Raw genomic sequence first — 26,081 nt, 5'->3', positions numbered from 1 at the left:
AAGAGTTACATAAATATCCAAAAAGAACTACATAGTTCATCCAAATCATATTCAAAAGTCTAAACTTAATAAGAGTTATATAAATATTCAAAAACTATAGAAAGTCATGATCGAAAAACCATATCCAAAAGTTTAAGTAGCATTTAAAGAACTACTTCCTTAACCCATGCTTCCTTCTCCTCATCTTTAATTGTAATATATATATATATATATATATATATATATATATATCTAGCAAGTCATAATCACGAGCAAGTTTAGCAATTGCTCTATGTTGCTCGACCATGCTAAAACCGGATAATTTCTCAGTTCTTCATCTAGCTTGAGTTTCGTATCTTTCACTGATGTATCTTCAATTGCTCTACCAATGCGTTCACTACATGAATCCATCTTAGAGCCAATGAAACTTGATGAACTCTTTACCACTTCTAATATCATTTCTTCACCATTTTGGCTTCTCTTCTTTCTCTTTTTTTTAGAACTTGTTTCACTAGTATTGCCAACTATTGGTGGTATAAGTATATCATCTAAAAGGTCTTCAACATTATCATTATCAACATTTTTCTCCTTATCAAGTTCTTTATCTTCCAGTGCTTCTAAAACATCATTTAGTGTTGCAGCTTCCTTACCGTTAGCACGATCCTTTCCAAATATTTTGCACAACTCCTTGTAGTGTGGAAATAACTTATCTTTGAATTTTACAGCATTTTTATGACTGTGCATATTAACAAAGAAAAATAACTATTGCGCACATCATAATGTAAAAGGATTTATCTAAATAAAGTAATGTATAAACAAATACCTGTAAGTAGGCATCCCATACTGCTTTTTCAGCTATCACGCACTGTTTCATTTCATCATAACCAAATCCATTAGCATTTAACATATCATGGACAACGTCAAAATGAGTTTTCAAAGTTTTCATTCTTGATTTAATATGTGGGTTTTCCTTTAAGCTTGAACTTGGTAAATTGTTTGCAAGTATTTTTTCCACAGCTTAAAAATGACCGGGTTTAAAAGCACGATTAGCATTGTACTTCCCAGTGTTATGTAAATCAAGAAGAGCCCCAATAAGTTTCATATCTTCTTCGTCAATCCACTTTCTTTTATTTTTACCGGGTCCACTTTCCATCCCTAATTTAAAACGTCAAACATAATTCTTTATACACAATCATAAAGATTAATCAATTAAACATTGAAAGATTCAACAACAATCAAAAAAGCAGAGTGTCAATTTCTACCAATACAGGTTCCTATTGGTTCATCCTGTCCTATCAAACTTATCAAACAATCTTAAGAACAATAAAATATAAATACAGAAAGGGAAAAAAGATAATTCAATAAATTGAAAAACATGCCAAGAAGATTAATGAATTACACGTTGAAAGATTCAGCAACAATTACAAAAGAGAAATGATTCTACTGCAAATTCAAAACTACCAAAACAGCTGCCGAACTTATTAAATAGGTAAAAGAATAAGTCAAATCCAAAATCTCTCTCAAATAAGGAAACAATTATTCTATAAACTGAAAAACATGCCACGAAAGATAAATCAATTAGCAACAATCTGAAAATAACACAAGAAAGAAGGATGAGCATCATTCCAAAAATGGAAAGGAAAAGGCCCACCAACACAACACTGGAACTAGAAAAACCTGCAGGATACACAAATTCAAAACTATTAAAACAGTTGCCAAACTTATTAAATAGGTAAAAGAATAAGTAAAATCCAAAATCTCTCTCAAATAAGGAAAAAATTATTCTATAAGTTGAAAAACATACCATGAAAGATAAATCAATCAGCAACAATCTGAAAATAAAATTGTTATACTACGATACTTGTTACAGAAACGATAACTAATAGCCCTAATATGCGTGTGTATGCATGTGTGTGGTACCTGTTTAGCTGTTTGTCCACACACACACATATATACACACACGCATAGGTCGAGCTATATGGATAGAGATAGAGCACAAACCAGATAAACACAACATATAAAAGATCTAAAGAGAGAAAATTGTCTATATATATATACATATTATATATATTTATATATTATTCGCTATATGTACTAAAGAGACAGAGATCTAGGTTAGCGCTGAAAAGAGATGGAAAGAGAGAATGTACTCTCAGAAAGAGAAAGCGAAGGTGTCATAGAAAGAGAGCAACCTTGTTGGTAGATTTGTCTAAAACAAGAATCCAGAAGGATTTTTGGTATCGCAGAGAGAGAGAGACCTTGGTGGTAGATTTGCTTGAAACCAAGCAAAGGGTATTTTTGTGTCTTTGATTTTTTTATTTTTTTATTAATGGGAATGAATGTGAATAGAATAGTCATTTCACCTCTTAAGAAGAGAAATGAGCATTCCACATTTTTTATGGAATGGGCATTCCATGAGAATGCCTTGGAATGGCTATTCCACTTTTAATGTGACACACCAAACAGAAGAATGAAAACAAAAGCATTCCATTCCAATTTCATTCGATTCCATTCACTCACACCAAACATGGCATAATTTCTAACTCCGCTTCAGCCTCCTCTACCTCATGCATATCGACAGGGAAGATCTGAGCAACACTCAATCAGCCATGGATCTCTTCTATGGAGTCGTCTAGAGAGAGAAGAAGAGGTCACCTATGACATCATCTATGGAGTCATCTAGAAAGGGGATACATAGAGAGAGAAAAGGTCACCGGTGGATTCATAAGAACTGTGCGATGAAGTTCGGGTGTGGTGAGGAGAGAGTTCAGATCGAAAGAGTCGAGATATCGATTGGGACTGTCATTTCGTTGAATTCCACACTTATTTGGAATCAAAAATAACATCTGGAGGCTTAGAATTGAAATCGTGTAATTGAGGTACATAGAATTGTGAATGAATTTCAATTCCATACTAATTTGAAACAACCGAACAATTAATTTGGAATTGAAAGGCCCAATTCCAACTCCCAGAGGCTCAATTCCAAAGAGCCAACATATCCTTAGTTCAATTCAACTCATCTTAATATTATTGTGTGAAATACATGAATCGCACAAATAAGACACTCATGCCTTTATTTACTCTCTTTACTTTTATTAAATTTAACATATATTCTTAACAAAAATTAGTCATTTTTAATCATCACCTACACAAATCATAAATTTTTGTTTCAACTCTCTTTGAACTTTTGCTGAATGGTTAAAAGATTAATGATGTAAAGATTGTAAATAACGCTAAAAGAGATCTGCTTTGTAATCTTGGAATTACTAGGTTAAAATATACTGTGCTTTTGTCACTGCCAAAAGAAATTAACCAAAAATTTTCTATCTTCCAAGTCAATGACGTGTCTATTATGTTCTGCTAAATGATTTTTTTTTTCTTCTCTTCAAGATTTTGCATGTTGACTACTTTGCTTCCAACCTATTGTGTGTGTATATATATATATATATGTGTGTGTGTGTATAAGTTCCCCATGACAAGGAACATAAGCTAAAAAACCCATAAACATGGAAGGCCAAGAAGGCTTAGATTATTTCCCACTTTGGGGCATGGGAAGTTTGATAGGTACCCAAATGGCCATGAGAGCTGCAATTGAGCTCGATGTTTTCAATATCATTAGTGATTCAGGCCCTGAAGCTCATTTGTCTTCAGCTGAGATAGTCTCAAAAATACCCACTACCAACCCAAATGCAGCCACTGCCTTAGATAGGATACTTAGAATGCTTAGTGCAAATTCTATCCTGTCAATGTCTCTAACACAAGTCAAGAAAGAACTTATGGCTTGACGATGAATTCGCGTGCCTTGGTGACTAACATTCCAGATCGAATTTCTTTAGCTCCATGGATGATTATTTGCTCGGAGAGGGAACTCGTGGAGAGTCTTTACAAGCTCAAAGATGTTGTGCTTGAACCTGAGTGCGTGCCCTTCCACAAGACATATGGAGTGAGCTTTTATAAGTATGCTGCTAAGGATCCAAGATTAAGCAGTTTGTTTGACGAGACTATGGCATGTATTGTTGGAAACGGCATTAGAAAACGCAAACTTTGGAAGGATTTTTAAAAAGATTCCGCTAAGAATTTTTTGCGAATCTATTGATGAGCGCGTTCCTCTCTGCGAGGAGATGAACATGGTATATTTATTTTCTCAAATCCGTTTCCGGGTGAATGAGAAATTGGCTCCAAAGTAAGTGATTTATAAAGCCTAAATGGGTGTGAATAAAGTGGGAAATGCTTGTCCCACATCGGAAAAGTAGCAAAGCAACCTTGAGTATATATATGTCTAGTATGGGATTTGGGTTTGGGCCCAAGGGCACCCAAGTTTTTAAGAGGGGGAGGACCTAGGCTAGCCTGGATCCGAACCAACTACCACACGCGCGCGCCGCCCGCCCGGTCCGGGCGGGGCTTGATTGTGAAATGGGTTTATTACCCAAAGTTAGGATGGGCCTGTGTGGTAATTTTATTTTGTTGCTGGACTTATTTAAGTGGGCTTGCGGGTGGAGCACGCTGGGCTGGGCTGCCGAAGTTTGCTTCCTGGGCTTAATCTGTTTTGGGTTTAAATTCAAATCAAAAACTGTTTTTTTGAACCAAGGGTTGCACCCTTTACAAATTAAAAACCATTGGTCAACAATGGTTGCACCCATTCGGACTATGGGTGCACCCATTCAGAATAGGCACCAACAAGCCTATAAATACCCATCATTGGGTTCATTTCAATACACACCAAATTCAGAAATCTTCTTCTCCTCTTCTGAATTTCTTCTTCTAATTCTTCTTTGTTCGGTTCAGCCACTGGTTTGGGTTCAACCTAAACTGGTTTGGATTGGGTTCGAACCTTGGTTTCCAAGTTTAGGTTCAATCTTGGTCTCCGAGTTAGGATTCAATCCTGGTCTCCGAGTCTGAGTTCAACAAAGAGTGCTACACCGAGTCGGTTCGCCTATTCCATTGGTTTGAAGTGCTACTACCAAAGGAAGAAAAGTCGTTGTATCCTGGGAGATAGACGCCGAAGAGTCCGTTAGCACCGTAGCGGGGCGTATCTGTCTTAAGGCTATAGAATTAAATTCTAGCCTCGACTTTATCAGGTTCTTTTATAGTTTTATTTTCTTGATATTATATAGATTATTATAATAAATATTATATTTACAAATAATATTTAAATAAATTATACTATAGTATATGATACATTATTTATTATTTTTGATTAACATGTATTTCAAAGGTGTTCTTTTATAAGGTGTTCAAGGTGTACACTGGATTTGAAGAAGTGAAAGAGTTCATGGATGTGGGGGGTGGCAATGGAACTTCACTTGGAAAGATAGTCTCTGTTTGTCCACACATTCATGCCATCAACTTTGATTTACCTCATGTTATTGCTAATGCTCTTCACTTCCCCGGTTAGTTCCTCTGCATCCATATATGTCCAAGTCTTTTGTTTTGTTTGTGTATACACCATTGTTTTTTTTTATAATTGCTTTTGGTTTGGAAATTACTAAAATGTTTTGAAATTAATTAATCACTTTGTCGGTGTGGAGCATATTGTTGGAGATATGTTCCAGTCACTGCCAAATGCACAAACGATTTTATTGAAGGTTTGTGATCATATTAATTTACTTTACCGATGACTAGTTATAATAGTCTGCAAAGGGGGAAAAAAATTAAAGCCAACAAAATGTGTACATCATAACCTGTTTTATAATTGCTGCAAAAAGAGTTTATCAAATTCATACTCGATCTTCATATGTCCATCCCACATACTCAAACTAATAAGATCTAGACTATAATTTTTTTCTTGGTTGAGTGATGAAGCGAAGTTATGTTCATTCACGAATTAACAATGAATAACTTTCTTTTTTCTTTTTCCCGTTGAAAACAATGAGTAACTTTGAATTCACAAAGTATTTGTTAAAAAAAAAAAAATCTTAAAATATTTATAATCAATGAATAATTTTGTTCTTTGCAGTACATGTAGAAAACCTAACAAGATATGGAAAGCTAAAAATAAGCCCAAAATAAAATTTTCTCTAAAAAATCAAAAAAGAAATAGCACAATAAATCTAATCACTTAAAAAAGTTTAGAATAGTTCGAGATTACGAAATATTCAACAATCCTAAAAGCGTGATTTAGGAACCCTAAATATATGATGGAATTCGTCTGAAAAATAGTATACGAAAATAGCAAAGTTGCGGATTTTTAAGAGTCCGTCCGTTTATTTATTTATTTATTTATTATTGAGAATAAGTCTTTTTGGTTCAAAACGGATTAGCTGAAACTACCTTCAAAACTATGTTAGCATACATGGGCCGTTTGGAATTTTTGATACTCCAAAAGATCACATAGTCTTAGACAATTAGTTCTACATCATCAAGTTTCTTGGTGTATATTCGAATTAAAATATATTAAACACGAGCGTTAACACATAACATATGTAATTTGTGATGTCAACATCTTCACGCAAATATATATATGTGGGTCTACTAATCAAGCACTTGCGGCATAGTTAATTTAAGAATAAATTTATAAATTAAGTTAGTATGTATAACGCTACTCATACATATTCTATACGCACGTAGACGATATTGCATAATTGGGACGATGATCGTTGCATCATGCTGTTGAAAAATTGTTGGAAGGCGTTACCTGATGATGATAACGGTAAGGTCATAGTTGTTGAGTTTGCAATCCCTCAACTGCTACAAAATGATGCTGAGGCAATCAATACGATAGTTTCGACTTCTATATGATGATAGCCACTAATGGTGGAAAGGAGAGAACAACAGTTGAATTTGCTGAACTAGCAAAAGCGGCAGGTTTTACTGAAATAAAGATCTTTCCAATTTCACTAGGGATTCACATTCTTGAATTCATCAAGAGACATGTTGGATAGAGATTGCATGTTGTATCCTTCGCACGCGCGTGTTTCGTATGGTAATGTTTGCTAGCTTTTAATAAGAAATAATGTAAGAACCCTTTCACATTGTGAAATCTTTCCAATTTCACAAGGGATTCATGTTTAAGAATTCACCAAGAGAAAAGTTAGTGCTTCCGTCAATCATATGTATGTTTCATTTGACAATGTTTGTAACCAATTAATAAGAAATATAATGTGAGAACCCTTGGACAAAGTGGAATCTTTACAATTTCAAAGGGATTTACGTTTCAGAATTCATTAAGCTAGCAATCGAAATGTTGGTGTGCCCTTCATATGTATGTTTCATTTGGCGTTGTTTATAAGCTTTTAATAAGAAATATTATGAGAAACCCTTGGACATTGGGTTTTTTTTTTTATTGCTAATTTACTGTTTTCATGAATTTTGGTATGTGAATTTAATGGTGATGGATATATATATACCACTATTAGGGAACAATTTCTTTAATTTGGGTTCAGTGAGTTTTGTGTTTCTTTTTTTCAATCTAAAGGTAAGGTTGTGGTGGTGGTGGCAGCGGCCGCGACATTGGTGATGGCTGAGGTGGAGGAAGGGAACGGTTGGATTATGGAGGTGGTGAGTAGTGGTATCACCGAACCATTCTTTGCTCTTTACTCTTCTCTATCATCGAAGTTCACTTTTTCCCACAACATCACTGTAGATGATGATTTGGCCATCAAAACACCAAGCAAACCCACTTTCAGATCATTTCTTTTTCATGGAGATGGGATGGCAATGAAATGAATCAGTTTGAGAGAGACTGGGAGTAATGGGTAGTTTGGTCATTTTAACATTATAGTATTTATTAATAAAATAAAATAAAAATAATAAAAGGGCAATTTTGACTTTTAAATCATTTTAGGGGCTATTTGAATTCAATTTCTGATAGGAGTATCATTGTTCAGGCCAAGTTTCATGTGTGTGCCAATAGGACAAACCACAAAGGGTGTTATTGTAATTGATCCTAATTTTATTATAATGAACAATACATCTATTGAACATGAATATAACAATATTTGAGATACAATATTTATAATGAAGTAGAACAAAACTAGGCAAATTTGTAACACGAATCATACTAGTAATTTATATATAAATTAAGAATAGCTAAAACACAAGTAATGAAATACATAATAAAAATTAATCAATAGATAAAATAGAGTTTAAGAAAGAGTCAGCCTGATTATAGAGGCATGTGTAAATACATTGACCTAAAATTGATAATCGTTCCATTCGTGCGGGTATTGACAAAACTAATCAGTTTCAAAATACAACACAATCAACTCATAATAACGTTATGTCCATATGTACTACAACAGAAAGACTAGGTCCAAGTCTATGTCTGTCTCGTTACCCATAAACATAATATGTAAAATACTCTTAAATACACATGCAATACGCATACAAATATGAAATAGTATAATAGAGAGAGAAAAGTTTTCCTCAAGAGTCTCACTAACACCTATATATATATGAGGAAAACTTTTCCCTCTCTATTATATATATCACACGTTGATATATAAAATGATAAATTTCTAATCCTTTTATAATGTAAAAGATTGTAAAGGTTATGTCAACATAAATAGAGAATATAATTGTACCACCCCTCTCTTTTTACTCATTTTTTTGGTCCTATCAAAAACAACTGACCCCCCCCCCCCCCCCCCCCTTTTTTTTTTTTTTGGTTCTACCAAAAGATATACTTTTTTTTTTTTTTGGTTCTACCCGGGAAGGCTCACTCGGACCCTTCTGAATCGGACGCTTAGCGTAACACCAGATCAAATAATGAGTCTGGTTATGATACCAAATTCAACGGGCCAGGTGCTTCACGATCCGACCCAAAAACTTAAGTTGTTAGCTGGAGCTAACACACAACCCCCCCTCTCTTTACTCATTTTTTGGTCCTATTAAAATAAATGCTTTTGTTCTATCAACAAATATCGATAACACCAACCCCCTTCCCCCCTCTCTTTTTTTTAGTTCTGCCCAAAAGAGATACCTTTTTTTTTTTAGTTCTACATGGGAAGGCTCACCCGGACCCCTCGAGATCAGGCTTTTAGTGTGACACCAGATCAAATAATGAGTCTAGTTTTGATGCCAAATTTAACAAGCCGGGTGCTTCGTGATTCGACCCAAAAACTTAAGTTGTTAGCTGGGGATAACACACAACCCATATATACCAATTCATTTCCCTATTCGAATCCAGTGTGGGACATGTCCCACTTGTAATCGATAACGTCTTCTTCTTTTTCTTTTTTCTTTTTGGTTCTGTCAAAAATATAGTTAATTACCGAATACAAAATAATGTAGTGAACATATATAACCTTTTTTTTTGGGGGGGGAGGGGGGGCTATTTTTTTATTGGGTTTTATCAAAATAGAGCGAATATATTAAAGATTAGAAACAGAAATGTGGATATTTTAAGGTTAGTTGGGTAATTTAAAAAATAATACTCACTCACTTGTGAAGTTAAGGTTAAAGTGTCATTTTCTTTAAAATGATAGTACAAATGAAAGAAAAGAGAAGTACGATGTAACGATCCAAACCCAAGGTCCAGATCTCTAATCGGGTCCTAACCCGACCCGGGAACAGGCAAGGGCAAAATGGTCATTATGCACCTTGCTAAATGTTGGGAGTCATAATGATGGCATTCCAATCATTTTTAACCAAATCGGATGATGAAAGAATAACAACCTCGACTTCGGGTTCACCCTATACCCCTAGGGTTGATAAGAGTAAAATGATTCTTTCATGTCAAAATTAAAAATGGGTCAAAAACATGCAAGTTAGACTCAAGAACGACCTTGTTCGGGTTTAGAATAAAGAAGTTATGGGTATTTGAAGTTTGTATTAACATAGGTGTAGAGCCCTTTGTGCTTGAGCATAACCATTTGTGCTCGAGCTCAGGGATCTGCAATGAAAAGTCCCAAGAGCTGCCCTCTAAATCCTACCAAAAATCACCCCAATGCTCAAGCACAAAAGTTTGTGCTCAAGCTTGATAAGCGCCGAATATTATATATTCAAGCGCCCTAAATTGCATTAGTAAAGTCCGTTGTATGTTAATTTATGTAGATTATCTTCATTTCTATATTTTTATGCATTTTCAGGTCCATTTGCCAAAAAAGGAGCAAAATCAAGGCTTTGTGGAGTTTTGGCCATCAAAAGGCACAATTCTGAATTTCTGGCAGCAGTAGAGTCAGGACTTTGCTCACCATTTTGACCTTGCAAACTCGAGAACTGGACTTCCATTATAAAATGGCATATTTAGAGCTCTGAATCAGATTTCCAAATCTTCAAGAAGTTCGTCATTCGGAGCTCGGACCAGAGAGTTATGGCCTTGTTACCAGAGGTGCGCAGAACTGCCTGGCAGCAATGAAATTCTGCCTTGATCTTCATTTTCGACCAATCATCCTTGAGAATTGGATCTCCACCAAAACATGAAGTTTTTAGAGCTCTGAATTAGCTTTCCAAATCTTCAAACGGTTCATCATTTGGAGTTTAGAGCACAAAGTTATGGCCGTTTTACCAAAGTAGGTCCGGGATGAGCAAACCAAGCATAGGGCATTCTGGCCAATTTTCGAGTGCTCGAGGCCTAATTTCGAGTGCTCGAAATTAGGGCAGATTGCTTCACGAGATCAGCAGTGGAGTTAGGACTTTGCTCGCCATTTTGACCCAGAAAGCTCGAGAACTGGACTTCCATCATAACATGAAAGATTTAGAGCTCTGAATTAGCTTTCTAAATCTTCAAACGGTTCATCATTCGGAGCTCGGACCAGAGAGTTATGGCCTTGTTACCAGAGGTGCGCAGAACTGCCTGGCAGCACTGAAGTACTGCCTTTCTCCCCATTTTCGACCAACCAGACTTGAGATTTGGGTCTTCATCAAAACATGAAGTTTTTAAAGCTCTGAATCAGCTCTCCAAATCTTTAAACGGTTCATCATTCGGAGTTCGGAGCGCAAAGTTATGGCTGTTTAACCAAAGTAGGTCTGGGCGGAGCAAGTGAAGCATGGGCATTTTTACACTAAATTCGAGCGCTCGAGGCCTTGCTTAGAGTGCTCGAATTTGGGGCAGAATTGCCTTCGGGAATTCTCAATTTGGCAGCCACTTGTGCATTGGTTTCCTCATTTTCTACTTACTTCTTTATGAGGTGGTTGGGGATGTTTTTTGGAGGAGAGAGAGAGCTTTGTTGAAGGAGATAAGGCAAGGAAGGCCACACATATCATTATCCTATATTCTAGAAGATTAGAGGAGAGAGAAGAGAGCAAGGAGAAGGGTGTTCTTGAGTGCTACAGTAGGAGCTCGAAAATGGAGATGAGGATGATGCTTCTTCCTTCTTCTAGCTCACCAATGGGCAACTAAACCTCATCTAGGGAGGTGATGAAACCCCTCCCTTGTAAGCATGTGTTAGTATAGTTTATTTTTGGGGATTACAATGTATTTTTGATAGTCTTTCCATGGTCAAGAGCCTCATTTTTGTTGTAATGAATGTTGAATGTTTTAAATGATTATTGTGAGTTATTCATCTTGTCTTGGATGGTTGCTTTTCTTAATCATATTGCTTGCACTTCCATGGTGACAATGGAAGTTAGATCATGGAATGGTTTTAATGGCATGGAGTTGGAGAACCTAGATAGTTCATGGCTTAGGGTTTACCTTTGATGGGCTATACTTGATTCTTAGCTTTATGTGCATTCACCATTTAAATTAGGGCTTGATAATCCTTGGCTTAGTAAGCATGTTCTAAGCTACATTTTAGTTTAGGTAGTTGATCATGTGAACCTTTGATGGTTTATTCTTGCCTTTCTAATTAAATGAACTTCTTAAGGATATTATAGCAACCTAGTATTGTTATGTATCATGACTATCATATATGTTGTTTTCCCCTTAAATTAATCTTAACCTAGCATGTGTATAGGGATGGAGGTGGATTCATTTCCCTAGCCTTCTTTACTTGTACTTCACTCCCTTGAATTCTTGCAATTTATTGTTTTATGCACTTTTAATTTCCTAGCTTAAGTGACATCCAACAAAACCTCTATACACCCTTCATCATTCTAAGAATGATTCTAGACATTTAGGTTGTATTAGACTAGCGTAGTCCCTGTGGTTCGACTTACCCGACCAATAGCCCTATTTTACAATGATTCGTGCTATTGCGAAGGTTGATGTTAATTGACCAACCGATCAAAGCTCTGAACCCAATGCTCGAGCACAAACCCCTTGTGCTTGAGCATTGGCCACCTTGCAGAAATGTGATCCTCAGCCAGGGCTCTGTGCTCAAGCACTGCCCTGAAAAAATGGCCAAATGCTCCTACATAGTCATGGTTTGACATTAGCATGGTACTTGGGCACTTAAATGCATTCTCATGGCTCAAAATTGATTTGAAATATGGTCATACACTTAAGTAAATGAATAAATGAAATCTATACATCAACCTTAAAATCAATCTAACATTTATGAAATCAAATATGTTTCATTTACATTCAAAATCATAACATTGCTTCCTTACACTTCAATATACATAAAGAGTGGTCCAATTAAGTACAAGTTACAAACTTAGACCCTTACGGTCAGATTTACAATGCTTTACAAGGATATACATCAACTATGCATTTGACACAAAAATAATGAAAGTAAGCTTTCATCAACCATAACTATGCTCGTAAGGGTCCATCATCAACCACAACTCCGTCATAACCTGAAAAATATTAAAGGAATGAGTGAGTACGGAGACTCAGTAAAAGATGCCTAAGGTGCCAACTTTGGGCTAGTTTGAGCTACACATCACACATACGGGATAAAAGAAAACCGGGATCATACTTAGAATTTTTATAGCATTTAATTCACAAATCAACAATAGTATTTAAGCATTTTAACACATGTATGGATAAGATGCAATGTAAAGCCCCTTAATATCCCAACCTCAGTCTTAACCGACCCTAAACTTGACCTTTACCAGTCCCAAAATCCCCCTTACGCTAACCGACTTTACCGAGCTGGAATTGACACTATCCCTGACCTCTTGGTCATTTAGAGCGTAATATCAACTTTTTCACATCCTACACCAGACTGCGCCCACTCTAGGTCGAATTAGCACCGGGCTTGCGATACCCAGTCCATTTCTAATTTTTTCCTTTTTCCCACCCATCCTAAGATGGCCAACTTCTCAATCTCTTTTAATTTCCTCACCATTCTAAATGGCCCAAATGTCTTTCTCTTTCAATTCCCCCACCATACCATGCACATGAATGCAATTACATCAATTAACCTCTATTCTTGAATGTGCAATAACACTGACGTCAACATGGCATTCTTTTCAAAATTACTTAAGCACATAATGAAGACATTTCATAGATATAATACCAAGCAACCATAGCATGTCGAACACTTCAATTTAGTCAAATATTCATGTTTTACAGCCATACAACACAGCATGGCCATTCAAGCATTTTCAATAAAGCATGTCCATTCATAGCAAGCCAAGTGAGTAATTTAACACATAGTTGCATTAATATCACATTTTAGCATGAACTTCCACCTTTAGAAGCAGAAGTAGTATCCTATTTAAATTCAATCACATGTAAGCATGCTTGGTACAAAAATTATAGAAACAAACTCAATAAAAGGCAAAGTTCAACACATTAAACATCCCTACCTCATGTGTGCTAGCCAAAAATGCCCTTAAGCCTCCTAAATTTCGAAACCCCTCCAAACACTAGCAATGGTGGTCTCAATGTGTAGCCTTTGCCATGCTCATCGATTTCTCCTTCTTGATCTTCCTCAAAACCCGAGCCTAAACCTCTCAAATCTTGTTTTAAAACCTTGAAGATATATGTGTGTGTAGATATAAAAAGAGAAAGAAAGAGTTTAAAGATGCTCAAAAATAAAGAAGAAGAAGGCTTGGTCTTCTTTTGTGTGTGTAATGTCCACAATACCCTTCACTGAAAATAGCAAAACCAAAAGAAGTTCCTGAGCCTGGAAATCGTCCTGACTTTCGAAAAATTCTAAAATCAATTATGTCACCTCTAATTGACTTTAAAAAAATTAAAAATACATTTGTAAAACTCTCGGCTCAAGAAAATGACCTAAACAACCACCGGAGCCAGCATGGCACGCAAAACAATGCACAAAAAATAATTAAAATAAAAATTCTAAAAATTCCAAAAAAATCCGGGACATTACATACGAATAGCATGTTCCTTTATTTATTATTATTTTTAAAATTTTTACTAAGCAATGAAAAAGTGTTCATATTATTTATCCATGATCCAAGTGGAAAAATCTTATAAAGTTTTGTACTTTTTTTTTTTTCAAAAAACAATTATTATTATCATTATTTAGCGGAAAGGTTATGCTTGGATTTTTCTTGATCTTCTTGTATATGTCCTTTAGTAGTTAAACTGAAACTAATAAAAAAAAATTTTTAATTTATCTTGGTAAGAAATTCACTCACTCAAAGTAACTAGGAGCAAGAGAGGAAGTGGGAGCAAAAGCACGAGAGTGCCAAAGTTCAAAATTACTTGAGAGAACATGTATATTGTATATTTTTATATACATAGTTGGTTGTACTTATCTAAAAGGAATATGATTATATAAATTTATTAATATTTTTTAAAATGATTTTTTTTAATTTAATATAAATTACCTTATAATGTACCTACAACATATATATACAGTAAGTTAATATTTATAGTGTACTTTATTTTGCAGTATTTGTAATTGTTTGTTGCACCACGTTATCGTTACAACTTTTTAGTTTTACACCAAATATATATTTTGTCAGTGCCAACAAAAGTTAAAAGAAACCAAGGCTCTGCTTGGATTGCTATTCTCAGTTTTCTGTTTTGAGAGTTACAAAAATTCAAAAACCATTAGCCTTTAAAGAACAATTTTTACAAAACTGAGTTAACAGAGTGCAAGATTTTAGAGAACAAAAAAAAAAAGGTTGTTTTGTGGGTTTTTGAAAAGTTGTTCTCACTTTGGTGAAAACACAGAACCCTCTCACTCACTTATATGATGCTAGCGACTCTCTCGTTTATAAGTCATCATTATCTTTTATCTCCTCTTCCCCTTAGCCGTACACCACTCCCCCTCCCTCTCTCTTTGGGTCGCAGATCGGGTTCCTTTATTCTTGTTCTTGTTTGATCGGTCGAACTAAAAACACAAAAACAAATATTAGCGTGTGCGCTTGTGGTATGAGAAGAAATTTAAGATCAAGGATTGCAGTGAAAAACAGAGAATTAAAGGCAAAAAGAGAGTGAATCGTACAAGATTAACGTTCTTGTTTCTGATTCCTTCCAAACTGTTGCCTTTGCCCACCATGTTCTCTCTCTAACTCTTACAAACGCGCTCTCTCTAAAATATTCATACAAAAACAAGAAAAATCAACGCTTGAAGAAGATATCTCTTCAGTCTTCTTTCTCTGTATATAACTCATTTCTCTTTCTATATATTAAAAAAAGATTCTATGATAATTTTCCATCTTCCTCTAAAATAGATTTAAAGTTATGTTCCCAATAAATTCCTAATTCAGTAATCCAAAAACATCTTTATTTTAATTTTATTTTTTAATTTTTATATACAAGAAACATCTTTATTTAGTGTGAGTAAAAAATAAAAAATAAAAAAAAAACACTTGTAATTAATATTTGTACAAGTGGACTATTGGTTTAATGCTGTAATACTATGGGTTAGATGCGAAATCCATGTTTAAACTTTAGTCCATCATATTTTGTAAAGAATTATATTTAATACGATAATTTTATTTAAATTTTTTTTTTCCTTTTTTTTCTTTTTTTTAATAGTAATGACATAATCACCGCAGATTTAAAATATATGTATGTATATAACATGCAAACTAGTGCAAAATTCAATGGTGTGAAATATGAGACACAATAACAATTTTAAAATAAAAAAAAAATTTATTCTAAATTCATAAAACTATTTTTAGACAACCAAATAGTGTTTTGAACTTTTTTTCTCTGACAACTGTTTTGTAGCTTTACCAATCAAGTAGATTTTTAAATTGAAAAAAATGAAAACTATTCGATGTTCTCGTTCTTTAAAAACTGTTCTTGAAAACAATTTTGAGAGAACAAAAACAAACAAGGCCCAAATTTTCTTTCTTTTCCAAGGCAATGCCGCCCTAAATATTGTCGTTTCTACTTTGTTCTGCTAGAATGATTTTTATTCTTTCTTCAAAACTAAGCATGATTTTTGCATGTCGACTACTATTTGCTTGCAACAGAGGCTATATAAAGGTTCCCCATGACAAGGAACAAAAGGCACAAAAATTGAAGCACCCATAAAAATGGAAAGCTTAGATTATCTGTCACTTTGGAGCTTTTCAGCAAGTTTGATAGGAACCCAAATGGCGATAAGAGCTGCAATTGAGCTCAATGTTTTCAATATCATTAGTGATTCAGGGCCTAAAGCTCAATTGTCTTCAGCTGAAATAGTCTCAAAAATACCAACTACCAATCCAAACGCAGCCAATGCCTTAAATAGGATACTAAGAATGCTCGGTGCAAATTCTGTCCTGTCAATGTCTCTAAGACAATCCCCAAATTGTGAAACAAGTCAAGAATGAACTTATGGCTCGCGTGCCTTGGTGACTAACAGTCCAGATGGAGCTTCTTTAGCTCCAATGGTGCTTCTTGTCTCCCAGAGGAAAATTGTGGAGAGTCTTTACAAGCTCAAAGATGCTGTGCTTGAACCGGAGTCCATGCCGTTCCACAAGGCTCATGGAGTGAGCATTTTCGAGTTTGCTGACGACACTCTGGCAAACAATTCAAAAATCTTATTTGATAAGGTGTTGATAAGGTGTTGAAGGTGTACACTTGATTTGGAGAAGTGAAAGAGTTGTGGATGTAGGGGGTAGCAATGGGACTTCACTTGGGAAGATAGTCTCCGCTTGTCCACACATTCATGCCATAAACTTTGATTTGCCTCTGTCATTGCCAATGCTCTTCACTTCCCTGGTTACTCTCTCTCTCTCTCTGCATGTTCCCCCGTCTCTTGTTTGTGTATTTATCATGGTTGTTATTATAATTCTTTTGGTTTAGAATTCACTGAAGTATTCTGAAATTAATTAATCAATTGTAGGTGTGGAGCATATTGCAGGAGATAAATTCGAGTCACTGCCAAATGCACAAACTATTTTAATGAAGGTTTGTGATCATATTATGTTTCTTAACTGAAAATTTTGAAGACAACAAAATAACTGTTTAATATACACTATGGCTAATAAGATCCGGTCTGTAATTTCTTACTTGCTTAAGCATCTTGTATAACAATACTCATGCATATTCTAGAGATATATATATATATATATATATATATATATATATATATGCAATCCATATTGCATGATTGGAACGACCATCTCTGCATCAAACTGTTGAGAAACTGCTGGAAGGCATTGCCTGACGATAATGGAAAAGTCATAGTTTTTGAGTTTGTGACCCCTTACCGCAAAATGATGTTGAATCAATGAATACAATAACATCAGACTTCCTCATGATGATAACCACAGATGGCGGAAAGGAGAGAACAATAACTGAATTTGTTGAGCTAGCAAAAGTTGGAGGTTTTGCTGAAACAAAGATCTTTCCAATTTCACAATGACTTCATGTTTTGGAATTCATCAAGAGAAATTTTGTGTAAAGATCGAGTGCGCGGTGTTTCCATATATATCTGTTGCATTTGGCAATGTTGTGACCTTTTGATAAAAAATAATGTGAAAAACTCGATTGCTTTTGTGTTGTTTATTTGGAACGAACTTTTGAAATGGAATTCCTATTGTTTGGAGTGGATTTGTAAGCATAATTGGATTCAACTATATTTCAAATTTCTAAATTTATTGTTCGGAGATTTCTTGAAAATTTATTGACTTCCATGCAATTGGGAATTTACAGAAGTATTATTAAATTTTACCCAATTTCGTTATGCCAAATTCAAAGAGAATTTGGTTCCAAAAAGAATTATCATCCATTTTCATTTATGGAATTGAGTGGCAAGGATTTTAAATCCACGTTGAAATTCAAATTTGTAAAATTCATTGATAGAAATAAATAGTGTGCAATAAGATGGAAAAGTCAAGGCCTAAAAAGGGGGTGCTCTCTTTTCAAATCCTTTGATTTTGCATCCTCAATTTCGTTTATGGATTTATCCGAATTTGAAATCCATCTGAACAGTAGACATTTTTTTTTTTTCTTGCTATGTGTTTGTTTCTAATGAACCGAATTAAAAATGAAATCGAATTGAACTAGATTTTAAATTTCAAAATGCAATTATTCTGAAATTCATTGAAATATTATCTACTTTCATGGGATTTTGAATTTACTACAATATCATTGACAGCTTATCTAATTTTTACCCTTAGTATTTTAAATTTCAGTTTATTTCAAAGGCACAAATGAAATTTCATTTTATATAGGGTAAACTACATTAAACCCCCCTTTTCTATCTGTGTTTTTCATTAAACCACTTTTTTTATATTTTTTTTGCCAAAAAACCCCCCTCAACTATTCAAGGGGGTGATTTAACTAATGGAAGTTAATTGAAAGAGAACTGAAATATAAATTGATTTAAATACCGATTAAAGCCTATTTGAAAATCTACTTTGCTTCTTCTTTTTTTTTTTATTAAATAACCTAAACGACGTCATTTACACAAATTAACACTTCTATTATTTTTTTTGTTTTAACATTTTACTAAACTGACAAGTTCACATTAGTCACATACATGGAAGGAATTTTTTATTTTTTTTATAGAAAAAAATAAAACATGTAGGCATAAAAATTTAATATAAAAAAGGAAAAAAATTAGGCATTATTTCTCGTAGCGTCCCTTTAATAAATCTATATAAAATGAAAATCACTAAAACCAAATAAATAAATGCACAATATAATTCTCATATATATCTAGGTACAAGGATATTTTTGTCTAAAAAATATGTGAGGGTATATTAAAATAGGTACAAGGATATTTTTGTCTAAAAAATATATGAGAAACTAAATGTCCAAACAGCTCCCTTTCAGCTAACTTTCGTTAGTTAAATCACCCCCCTCGAATAGTTGAGGGAGGTTTATTGACAAAAAAATAGAAAAGGGGGGTTTAATGTAGTTCACCCTTTTATATATAATTAAGTGAATATTTTTATTTGAGTAAATTACATTCACCTCCCCACTAGTTAGCTAAAAGCTAAAACAATTCCCCTCAATATCTAAGAATATCGTTTAGCTCCCCTCCCCTAAAATGGATGTTTATATGAAAAGCAGTGCATGCTATCAATTTTTTTATGAGAAGCACTGCATATATTATCAATTTACAAGGATGCATACCGTAAATTTAGGGTTTGGGTTCAAACTGTTGATTCATCACTTATTGTTATTTATTGTGAATGTAACCATGAATGGAGCAATTTGGTGCAAGCGCGTTGGTATGTGGATTCCCTGTAAATTACAACATGACAGATGAATTGGGAGCATTGCTTGTAAATCTTCATGGTCGAAGGTTATATAACAGCAATGAGTAAATCGGTTGTTTTGATTTTTTATTTAATTTTTTAAAAGGTTACATAGGTCTTTTGACAAAATTAGAGGGCAGTATGGACTTTCGGAATTCTCATCAGGCTGCATCATGAGTTAATAGCATTGACCAACTTTGACTTGTACGGATATTAATCTTAAGACCGGGGAGGTAAATGATATTATGGAAAATTAAGGGGAGTCATTTGAACTTTTAGCTAACTAGAGGGGAGGTGAACATAATTTACCCTTTTTATTTTTATTTTGCAAAGAATAGTAAAGAATTGTATAAAAAGTAACTAGAATTTTTTTTTTTTTTTTTTTGCGCACCCAACGTGTAGGAAATTCCTACTTACAATAAAATAGTGACTTAGGCACTGCAATTATCGAATTCAATTTATGTGAGAAGAGTGGTGAGTTTCATCAAATGACCCATATAATGAGTCCCACCCCAGTCATATAAATTAAATTCGATAACTAATGAATTCAATTCTTAAATTATTATTTCTCTGAAAAAATAAGGTGACATGAGCTATTTTTAAATAAATTTTTTGGGCTTCTTGTTCTATTCTTGAGAAGGTTGCTGATAAGCTAAAGGTCTAACTGTGAATGAGAAGTATATTTAAGGGTATAATTTGAAGCTCCAAAAATTACAGAAAATGGCGAAAGAGAACAATTTGGGTTCATTTTGTGTCAATTGTCAAATAATATGGCACGTGGTACTTTTATATGGATTAAATATGATTAATTTATACGGTATTTATGTTCATAAGAGTAATGAAAATATGAATTTGGTCAGGATGTGATGTGAAAATAAAAAACTGAATTCAAAGTGGTCCTCCCAACAAAAAAAAAAAAGGTTAAGTTCAAAGATGTTGGCTGATACACACAGATAGAATGTCTTTTCAAATCTTTTACATTTTAAGGACGCTTGCACCTTATTTCTCGATGATGAGTATAAACACAATGATAGGTAGACAAGTATTGTTCGAATTAGTAAAGGTTAATACTCCATACTTCATACTACATAGCTAAGTAGTTATACGGCATCTAAAGTACGGAATATACAAAAATGTTCACATTTTCATTTTTAGGTGTTCAAAAATAATTGTCCCAATTTAAAATCTAATGTACTATTTTTCTTCCCAAATGGAACTATGGTTCAGCGATGCTTCTCAAGCATTGCCAATTTTGATGCCCAAGGCAAAAGCTTTGAAGGAGGGCTTTGTTTTTTTAAAGGCCTTTTTTATTGTAAAAATTACTGAATAAGGTAATTAGTAGGGCTGCAACTCGGGTGAACCCAATTTGAAATAACCCAAGCCCAACCCAAAATATTGTGGGCTTGGGCAATATATTTTTTAAAATTTTGGTTTGGCTCTGGGCTATATATTTTGAGCCCGAATTCAATTTGATTTGGGCTTGGGTTGATATGAATGAAGCTTCAAGTTCCATTCGAACCTGAAAATATTATATATATTTATAACTAGAATTAAATCACTAGGCTGTGATAGCCAAGTTGGTAGTGCGTTAAAAAATTTGTTGAAGCTTTCAAGTTCAAGTTTTGGGAGCAGCATTAAATTGGTGCGGCACTGGACTAGTTATGTATGGGTTTTAGGCTGAAGATTTTTTACATGGGCCAAGCCCAAGATGTTGCAGCCTTAATAATTAGGCCTTCTCCTATATTTTTTTTTTTTTTGTTTGAGTCATACTACCATGAAGTCTACCTCATAATACTTTCCACGGTCTCTTTGTCCTATCATAGAAAAAGGTTTTCTTCAAGCGAACCAGCCTATCCTTTGTATGGGGCTTACATGGCGGTTAGAACAAAGAAACATTTGGTTATGAATTCCTATATCTACACAAACGAAATTAATAGTTCAAGTCACACAATCCCATAATCCATTTTCTCATCGGTGAATTCCCTTCAACTATTCATGTCAAATAACTAATACAATATTGTAGAGTTGAAGGGCTCATGATACTTTCCACGATTTCTAAATTCTATGTGTTTGGAATAGGATTATATGATCAAATTTTCGTATTACAGTAAATCACAAGAATCAATCAATGCTTTACACTCTTTCAACCAAATTACACTATTGACTTTGGTCATTTCCTATAATTTCATTTTATGGCATTTTAAATTAAATTTTTATTTTTTTTAACAGTGGAATCATTTTGATATTGGCAACCTAGTGATATAATTTGTCTATTATTTTTTTTTACTCAAAATATGCTAATTTGAAAAAACACTTATGATAAATATCATAAAGTAGACCTCACATACTAGCATTACTCTTTTTAAAAAATAAAAATTTAATCAAGGCAGTAACAAAAGATAAAGAGTCATGATGTGAATTCCTGTAGTCGCACAATTCATAAAATAGTCCAATCACTCCGACTATCCATAATATCAGACAATTACTCATTTTGTTACCAAATTATTTTTTGATCTAGATTTGAAATGGGAAAAGGAATTATATTGATTAGAAATCAAATTTCTTTTGTTTGTTTTGAATAAAGTGAAAGTTAAAATACAAGAGATAAAATTGGATAAACGGTCAATTATTCTTAAATACACTCATTTGAATGAAATTTGTTTATTTTAAAATACTACTGATGTGATTTAATCACAAAAACATACATATTCTCTAATCACAAAATTTGAAAAATAATAAATAAAAAAAATGAATCCCCATAAAAACTTGGCTTTTTGAGAAAATTATGGGTTAGCAAGTATTGTATAAGAACCAGATTTGGATATTAGTATTGGATATTAGTAAATGAGAAGACTCAAATCTTCTAATTTTGGAATGGTTCCCTCTGTAAAGATATGAGCTAAGTCATATAAAGTGAAAGCATGAGTGAAAGTATGGGAGGGGCAAAATTTAAATCACACAAAGTGATAATTGGAGTGAGAACGCACACCAAACGTGATATATATATAATTGATTATCATTAATTATAAAAATAAATATTTAAATTTGATATATTATCCATTTAAATCTATATTCTTATCTTTAGTCCCACAATCCTTTTGGACGGATATTTTCATAATTATATATATATATATATATATATATATATATCAGTGTTGTACCCTTTTTTGTCACGACACTTTTCGAAACTCTCTTTAACAAAAAGAATTAAGTGCTTTAGTTAGTTATTAAAGTGTGATTGAAAATGTGACTAGAAGTATGCTCACAAATTAAGTATAGAAAAGTTGGCAAGTGGGGTTAGGAATTATGTTTAATTATTGAGACAAGATGATGGATTGAAGGGGTTATGTCATGGCCAAAGCAGGCAAAAAAAAGAAGAAAAAACATTTAAAGTCGACCATGATGCAATTAAGTCCTCCTGTTTGCAGGAGAGAGAATATATGTTCACACACTATTTTATTTTCACTAGCACTTAATTTTTTTTTAGTTAATTAAATAATAACATAACTATCCTTCAAAACACACTGGCTCTATACATTTTGATTACTCCCATAATTTTTTTTTTTTTTGTTTTTGGGAAGGTGATTACTCCCATAATTTGCAAGCACAAGAATATATATATATATATGTAATATCATTCAAGTATCACATACATACAAAATTAATCTTCAATTTAGACACAACACAAGGGTTCAATTCCTACAAATGTCTCCTGCATCTCAAGTGGATGAACATTTGTAGGCGAAGGAATGTCTTCAGGGTCTCTCTTGGGTTTAACCCACCTACCATGAGCATTGCATTCCAGTCCCTTGTGGGCTAATTGATACCAACATTGAGGAATTCTCAGTTCATCCAAAAGCATATCACAAGCCTTGTTCACTAAAGCAACATCCCTTCGAGCCTCCGACCGAAATGTGGAGCTGCCACTGAGGTACCCATCTATGAGGTGAAGGTAGGTTTCCAAACTATGAAACCCTAGCAAATTGAACCCTCGCTTGAGAAAAGGCGAAGACCGGATATCAAGCTTCAATTCGGCTCCAACATGAGTATATACCCACTCCAGGTTTCCGGTTATGTCATCGAACTTCTGTAAACTTTCATTAAGAACAAGCCCTGGCATTTTAGGGACTATATCTTGTTTCACTACGACCCGTAAAGTTTTAACACCCATTTGATGTATTTCATCACGGAAAGCAATGTTGCCAACCCGAGGTGCACCGTAGGATATGACATTGATGGGGAGGTTAGGAATTGAGGCGGCGGCTTCATAGGCATTGAGGAGAGCCAATGCACCACCTAAGCTATGTCCAGTGATTGTGAGGCTCACTTCTTCACCTCTCTCCTGGTACAAATTCACTAGCCTTGTCACTTCTTTCATGACTTGCTCCGAGGCACTAAACTTATTGTACCTAGTAGTGTCACTCTTAGATGTGTAAATGCTAAGAAACCCATGTTCCACTTTAGCTTCCCCATGCCCAATAGGCTCCAACTTTCTCTGCATATCCTCGTACCACTCTGATGGCGCCACGGTCCCACGCCATGCCACCACGATGTCTCGTCGCCCAATCCTATGCGACTCTTTGTCATCACTGACCGCCACGTAACCCATCCAATTGGAATCTTTGGACCATGTGTCCACTAGGTGGGACCTTTCTAGCCACCGGGGCATGTTAATTTGTGACATGGCATATATGTACTTGCTCACATTGTAACCGTGCTTGTTTAGGCCTAATTTGTCGAAAAGCTTGTGACGATTGTATCTACAACTCCCACAATACTCTGAGAAAGAATCAAAATCGAAAGCATCATACGTTGCTTGCGCGAATTCGCCATACTTGACAATCTCTCGCCTTAGCCAAGGATTGAGTGGGTCAAGAAGGTTGTCCCAATCAAATGAACCATGAATGTCTCTCCATTTATCAGATATGTCTTCCTTAGGAGACATAGTTGGGGTGTTTTGTTTTTCCTCCAAAAGAAAGTTATTCAAATTTGAGATGTGAAGGTTTTTCTGAGCTTGTGTCTCAATATGGAGATGTAGGAGGTTTGAGAATGATTCGGCTAGACGAGTCACCCTGTTTGAAGTTTTTGGATGTGGGAGAGTATCGATTGCAATTTCTTGAAAGGCACAAATTTTGGGTAGTCGATTCTTGCCGGCGTCATGGTGGTGGTGGTGGTGGTGGTGGATGGTGGAGGACACTGCTTTCATGGCGGCCATTTGGTTTAATTTTCTCTAAATATATGTTGATCCCTAGCAGCTGACTTTTAAAGGCTTGGGATTTTGGGTTGCTGAAACTAAGTTTTGAGAGAATGAATTTGAGAGAATGAGGCTGTAAAGAGGTGTATATATATAGTATGTCATAGATGTGTGTATGTACAAGACATTGAAAGTTCAAAGTCGAGTTTCACGACCAAGTTCTAGTCTCTGAACATTTCATTGATCCCGCGTTAACGCGGGTCTTGCTTTTACCGGACGGGGGACAAGGAAACCAGGTTGGCTATTGTTTTGATGGTATATATAACCATTGCACTTGAGGAAATTTCAGAATTGCCACTGAGAATAAATGGAAATACTATGCTTTTTCAATTCATGAATTTATTATATAAGTAAGTGCAAGGTGATAGTTTAGTGATAAAAATTATTATTTCATAGAGGACAGCAGTTTAAATTACTTTGGAAAATTGGAATCATGTTCAGAAATTTTTTACCATAATTATTCGATGCATGTGAGATAAGAAACTTTCTATGTATATATTAAATACTTTAAGAAGCTTGATATCATAATTATAACTGAAAACATATATATTTTTTATATATCTCAAATTACCATACCTGTCTGCCAACCACAACTTAGTAATCTTTCGGTAATTTATTTGAATTTTATTTTAAAAATATATATAATTAGGATATGGTACTAGTGTTCGTTTTAGGTAGAATATTTCAAAATCTAACCTAATTCAACACATTAAATAACCAATTTATATGACTTGTTTTCTTTGAACCTCAATTTTGTAGAAATAAAATAAAATAGGTGTATATTTGAGATTTTATAAATTAGAATTAAAATCCTTAGAACATCAATGATCAACAATTTGTATGACAGGATCCATGGTGCTGTACCCTTCATTGAGTGTAAAAACATTTAAATTGAATCCCATTAATTATTTCATATATACATAAAAATGGAAAAAAAAAACAAAAACAAAAAAAAAACAAAACAAAACAAAAGAAAAAAGGCATGTCATACATAACGTTTGTTCTTCTTCTTCAAACTAAAATGACAGTAAAAAAATAAATAAATAAATAAAATAAAAATTTGGTAAAAGCTTATAGAGATGTATAGTTCACCAAATAACTTCAATGGCGTTTATGCAGTACTTGCTTGAGGAGAGGGGCACTATGGTACTTGGACATCAAACTTTTGTGATGTACGTAAAATGTTGATCAAGTCATCCCCCTAACTTTTGACTTTTGAATGCAGGAAAGAGACAATATAAGAAGAAAGGATTGCTGGGTTGGTTAACTGTGACTTTCAACCCATACACATTCATTTTGCAGGACACACGTGGTCTCACGTGCATTGAAAATACTATTTCACTTAAAATATTCTGAAACTTGTCTCGTGTATTTGAAATGTGAATGTGAGATGTTCAATTTTAACAGGTCGTCCAACCGTCCAAGGGAGACTCAATGTGACAAGTTGATTGGCTGT

The 26,081-nt window shown here is 34.3% G+C and overlaps 2 protein-coding genes and 1 pseudogene across 2 annotated transcripts; 2 read left to right on the top strand and 1 right to left on the bottom strand.

The window, feature by feature from the left end:
- The first annotated feature begins 3,766 nt into the window (after positions 1–3,766).
- LOC132280769 ((S)-scoulerine 9-O-methyltransferase-like) lies at positions 3,767–6,717 on the top strand. Its single transcript, XM_059782503.1, has 3 exons — positions 3,767–3,985; positions 5,210–5,299; positions 6,547–6,717. Exons 1-3 carry the CDS (start codon positions 3,767–3,769, stop codon positions 6,715–6,717), a joined length of 480 nt encoding a protein of 159 aa, XP_059638486.1.
- A 9,555-nt stretch (positions 6,718–16,272) lies between these two features.
- LOC132280761 ((S)-scoulerine 9-O-methyltransferase-like) lies at positions 16,273–17,567 on the top strand (annotated as a pseudogene).
- A 5,002-nt stretch (positions 17,568–22,569) lies between these two features.
- LOC132316096 (phospholipase A1-Igamma1, chloroplastic) lies at positions 22,570–24,724 on the bottom strand. The gene has a single exon (XM_059814637.1). The coding sequence runs from the start codon at positions 24,584–24,586 to the stop codon at positions 23,045–23,047; it is 1,542 nt and encodes a 513-aa protein (XP_059670620.1). The 5' UTR covers positions 24,587–24,724; the 3' UTR covers positions 22,570–23,044.
- Between the last annotated feature and the right edge of the window lie 1,357 nt (positions 24,725–26,081).

Source organism: Cornus florida, unplaced genomic scaffold (genome assembly GCF_030987335.1).
Source record: "Cornus florida cultivar Cherokee Brave unplaced genomic scaffold, ASM3098733v1 CherokeeBrave_3.0.0_Hap2_Chr01, whole genome shotgun sequence".
NCBI lineage: Eukaryota > Viridiplantae > Streptophyta > Magnoliopsida > Cornales > Cornaceae > Cornus > Cornus florida.
Note: the sequence above shows the minus strand (reverse complement) of the source record. Positions and strands in the feature narration are given on the sequence as shown.

Bases quoted from the DNA above. Each gene is read 5' to 3' on its own strand.
- LOC132316096 (XM_059814637.1), bottom strand. From the start codon at position 24,586: ATGGCCGCCATGAAAGCAGTGTCCTCCACCATCCACCACCACCACCAC.
- LOC132280769 (XM_059782503.1), top strand. From the start codon at position 3,767: ATGAATTCGCGTGCCTTGGTGACTAACATTCCAGATCGAATTTCTTTA. The intron at 3,986-5,209 runs GCATGTATTGTT...TTCTTTTATAAG, and splicing joins GTTTGTTTGACGAGACTATG to GTGTTCAAGGTGTACACTGG. The intron at 5,300-6,546 runs GTTTGTCCACAC...ATACGCACGTAG, and splicing joins CACTTGGAAAGATAGTCTCT to ACGATATTGCATAATTGGGA.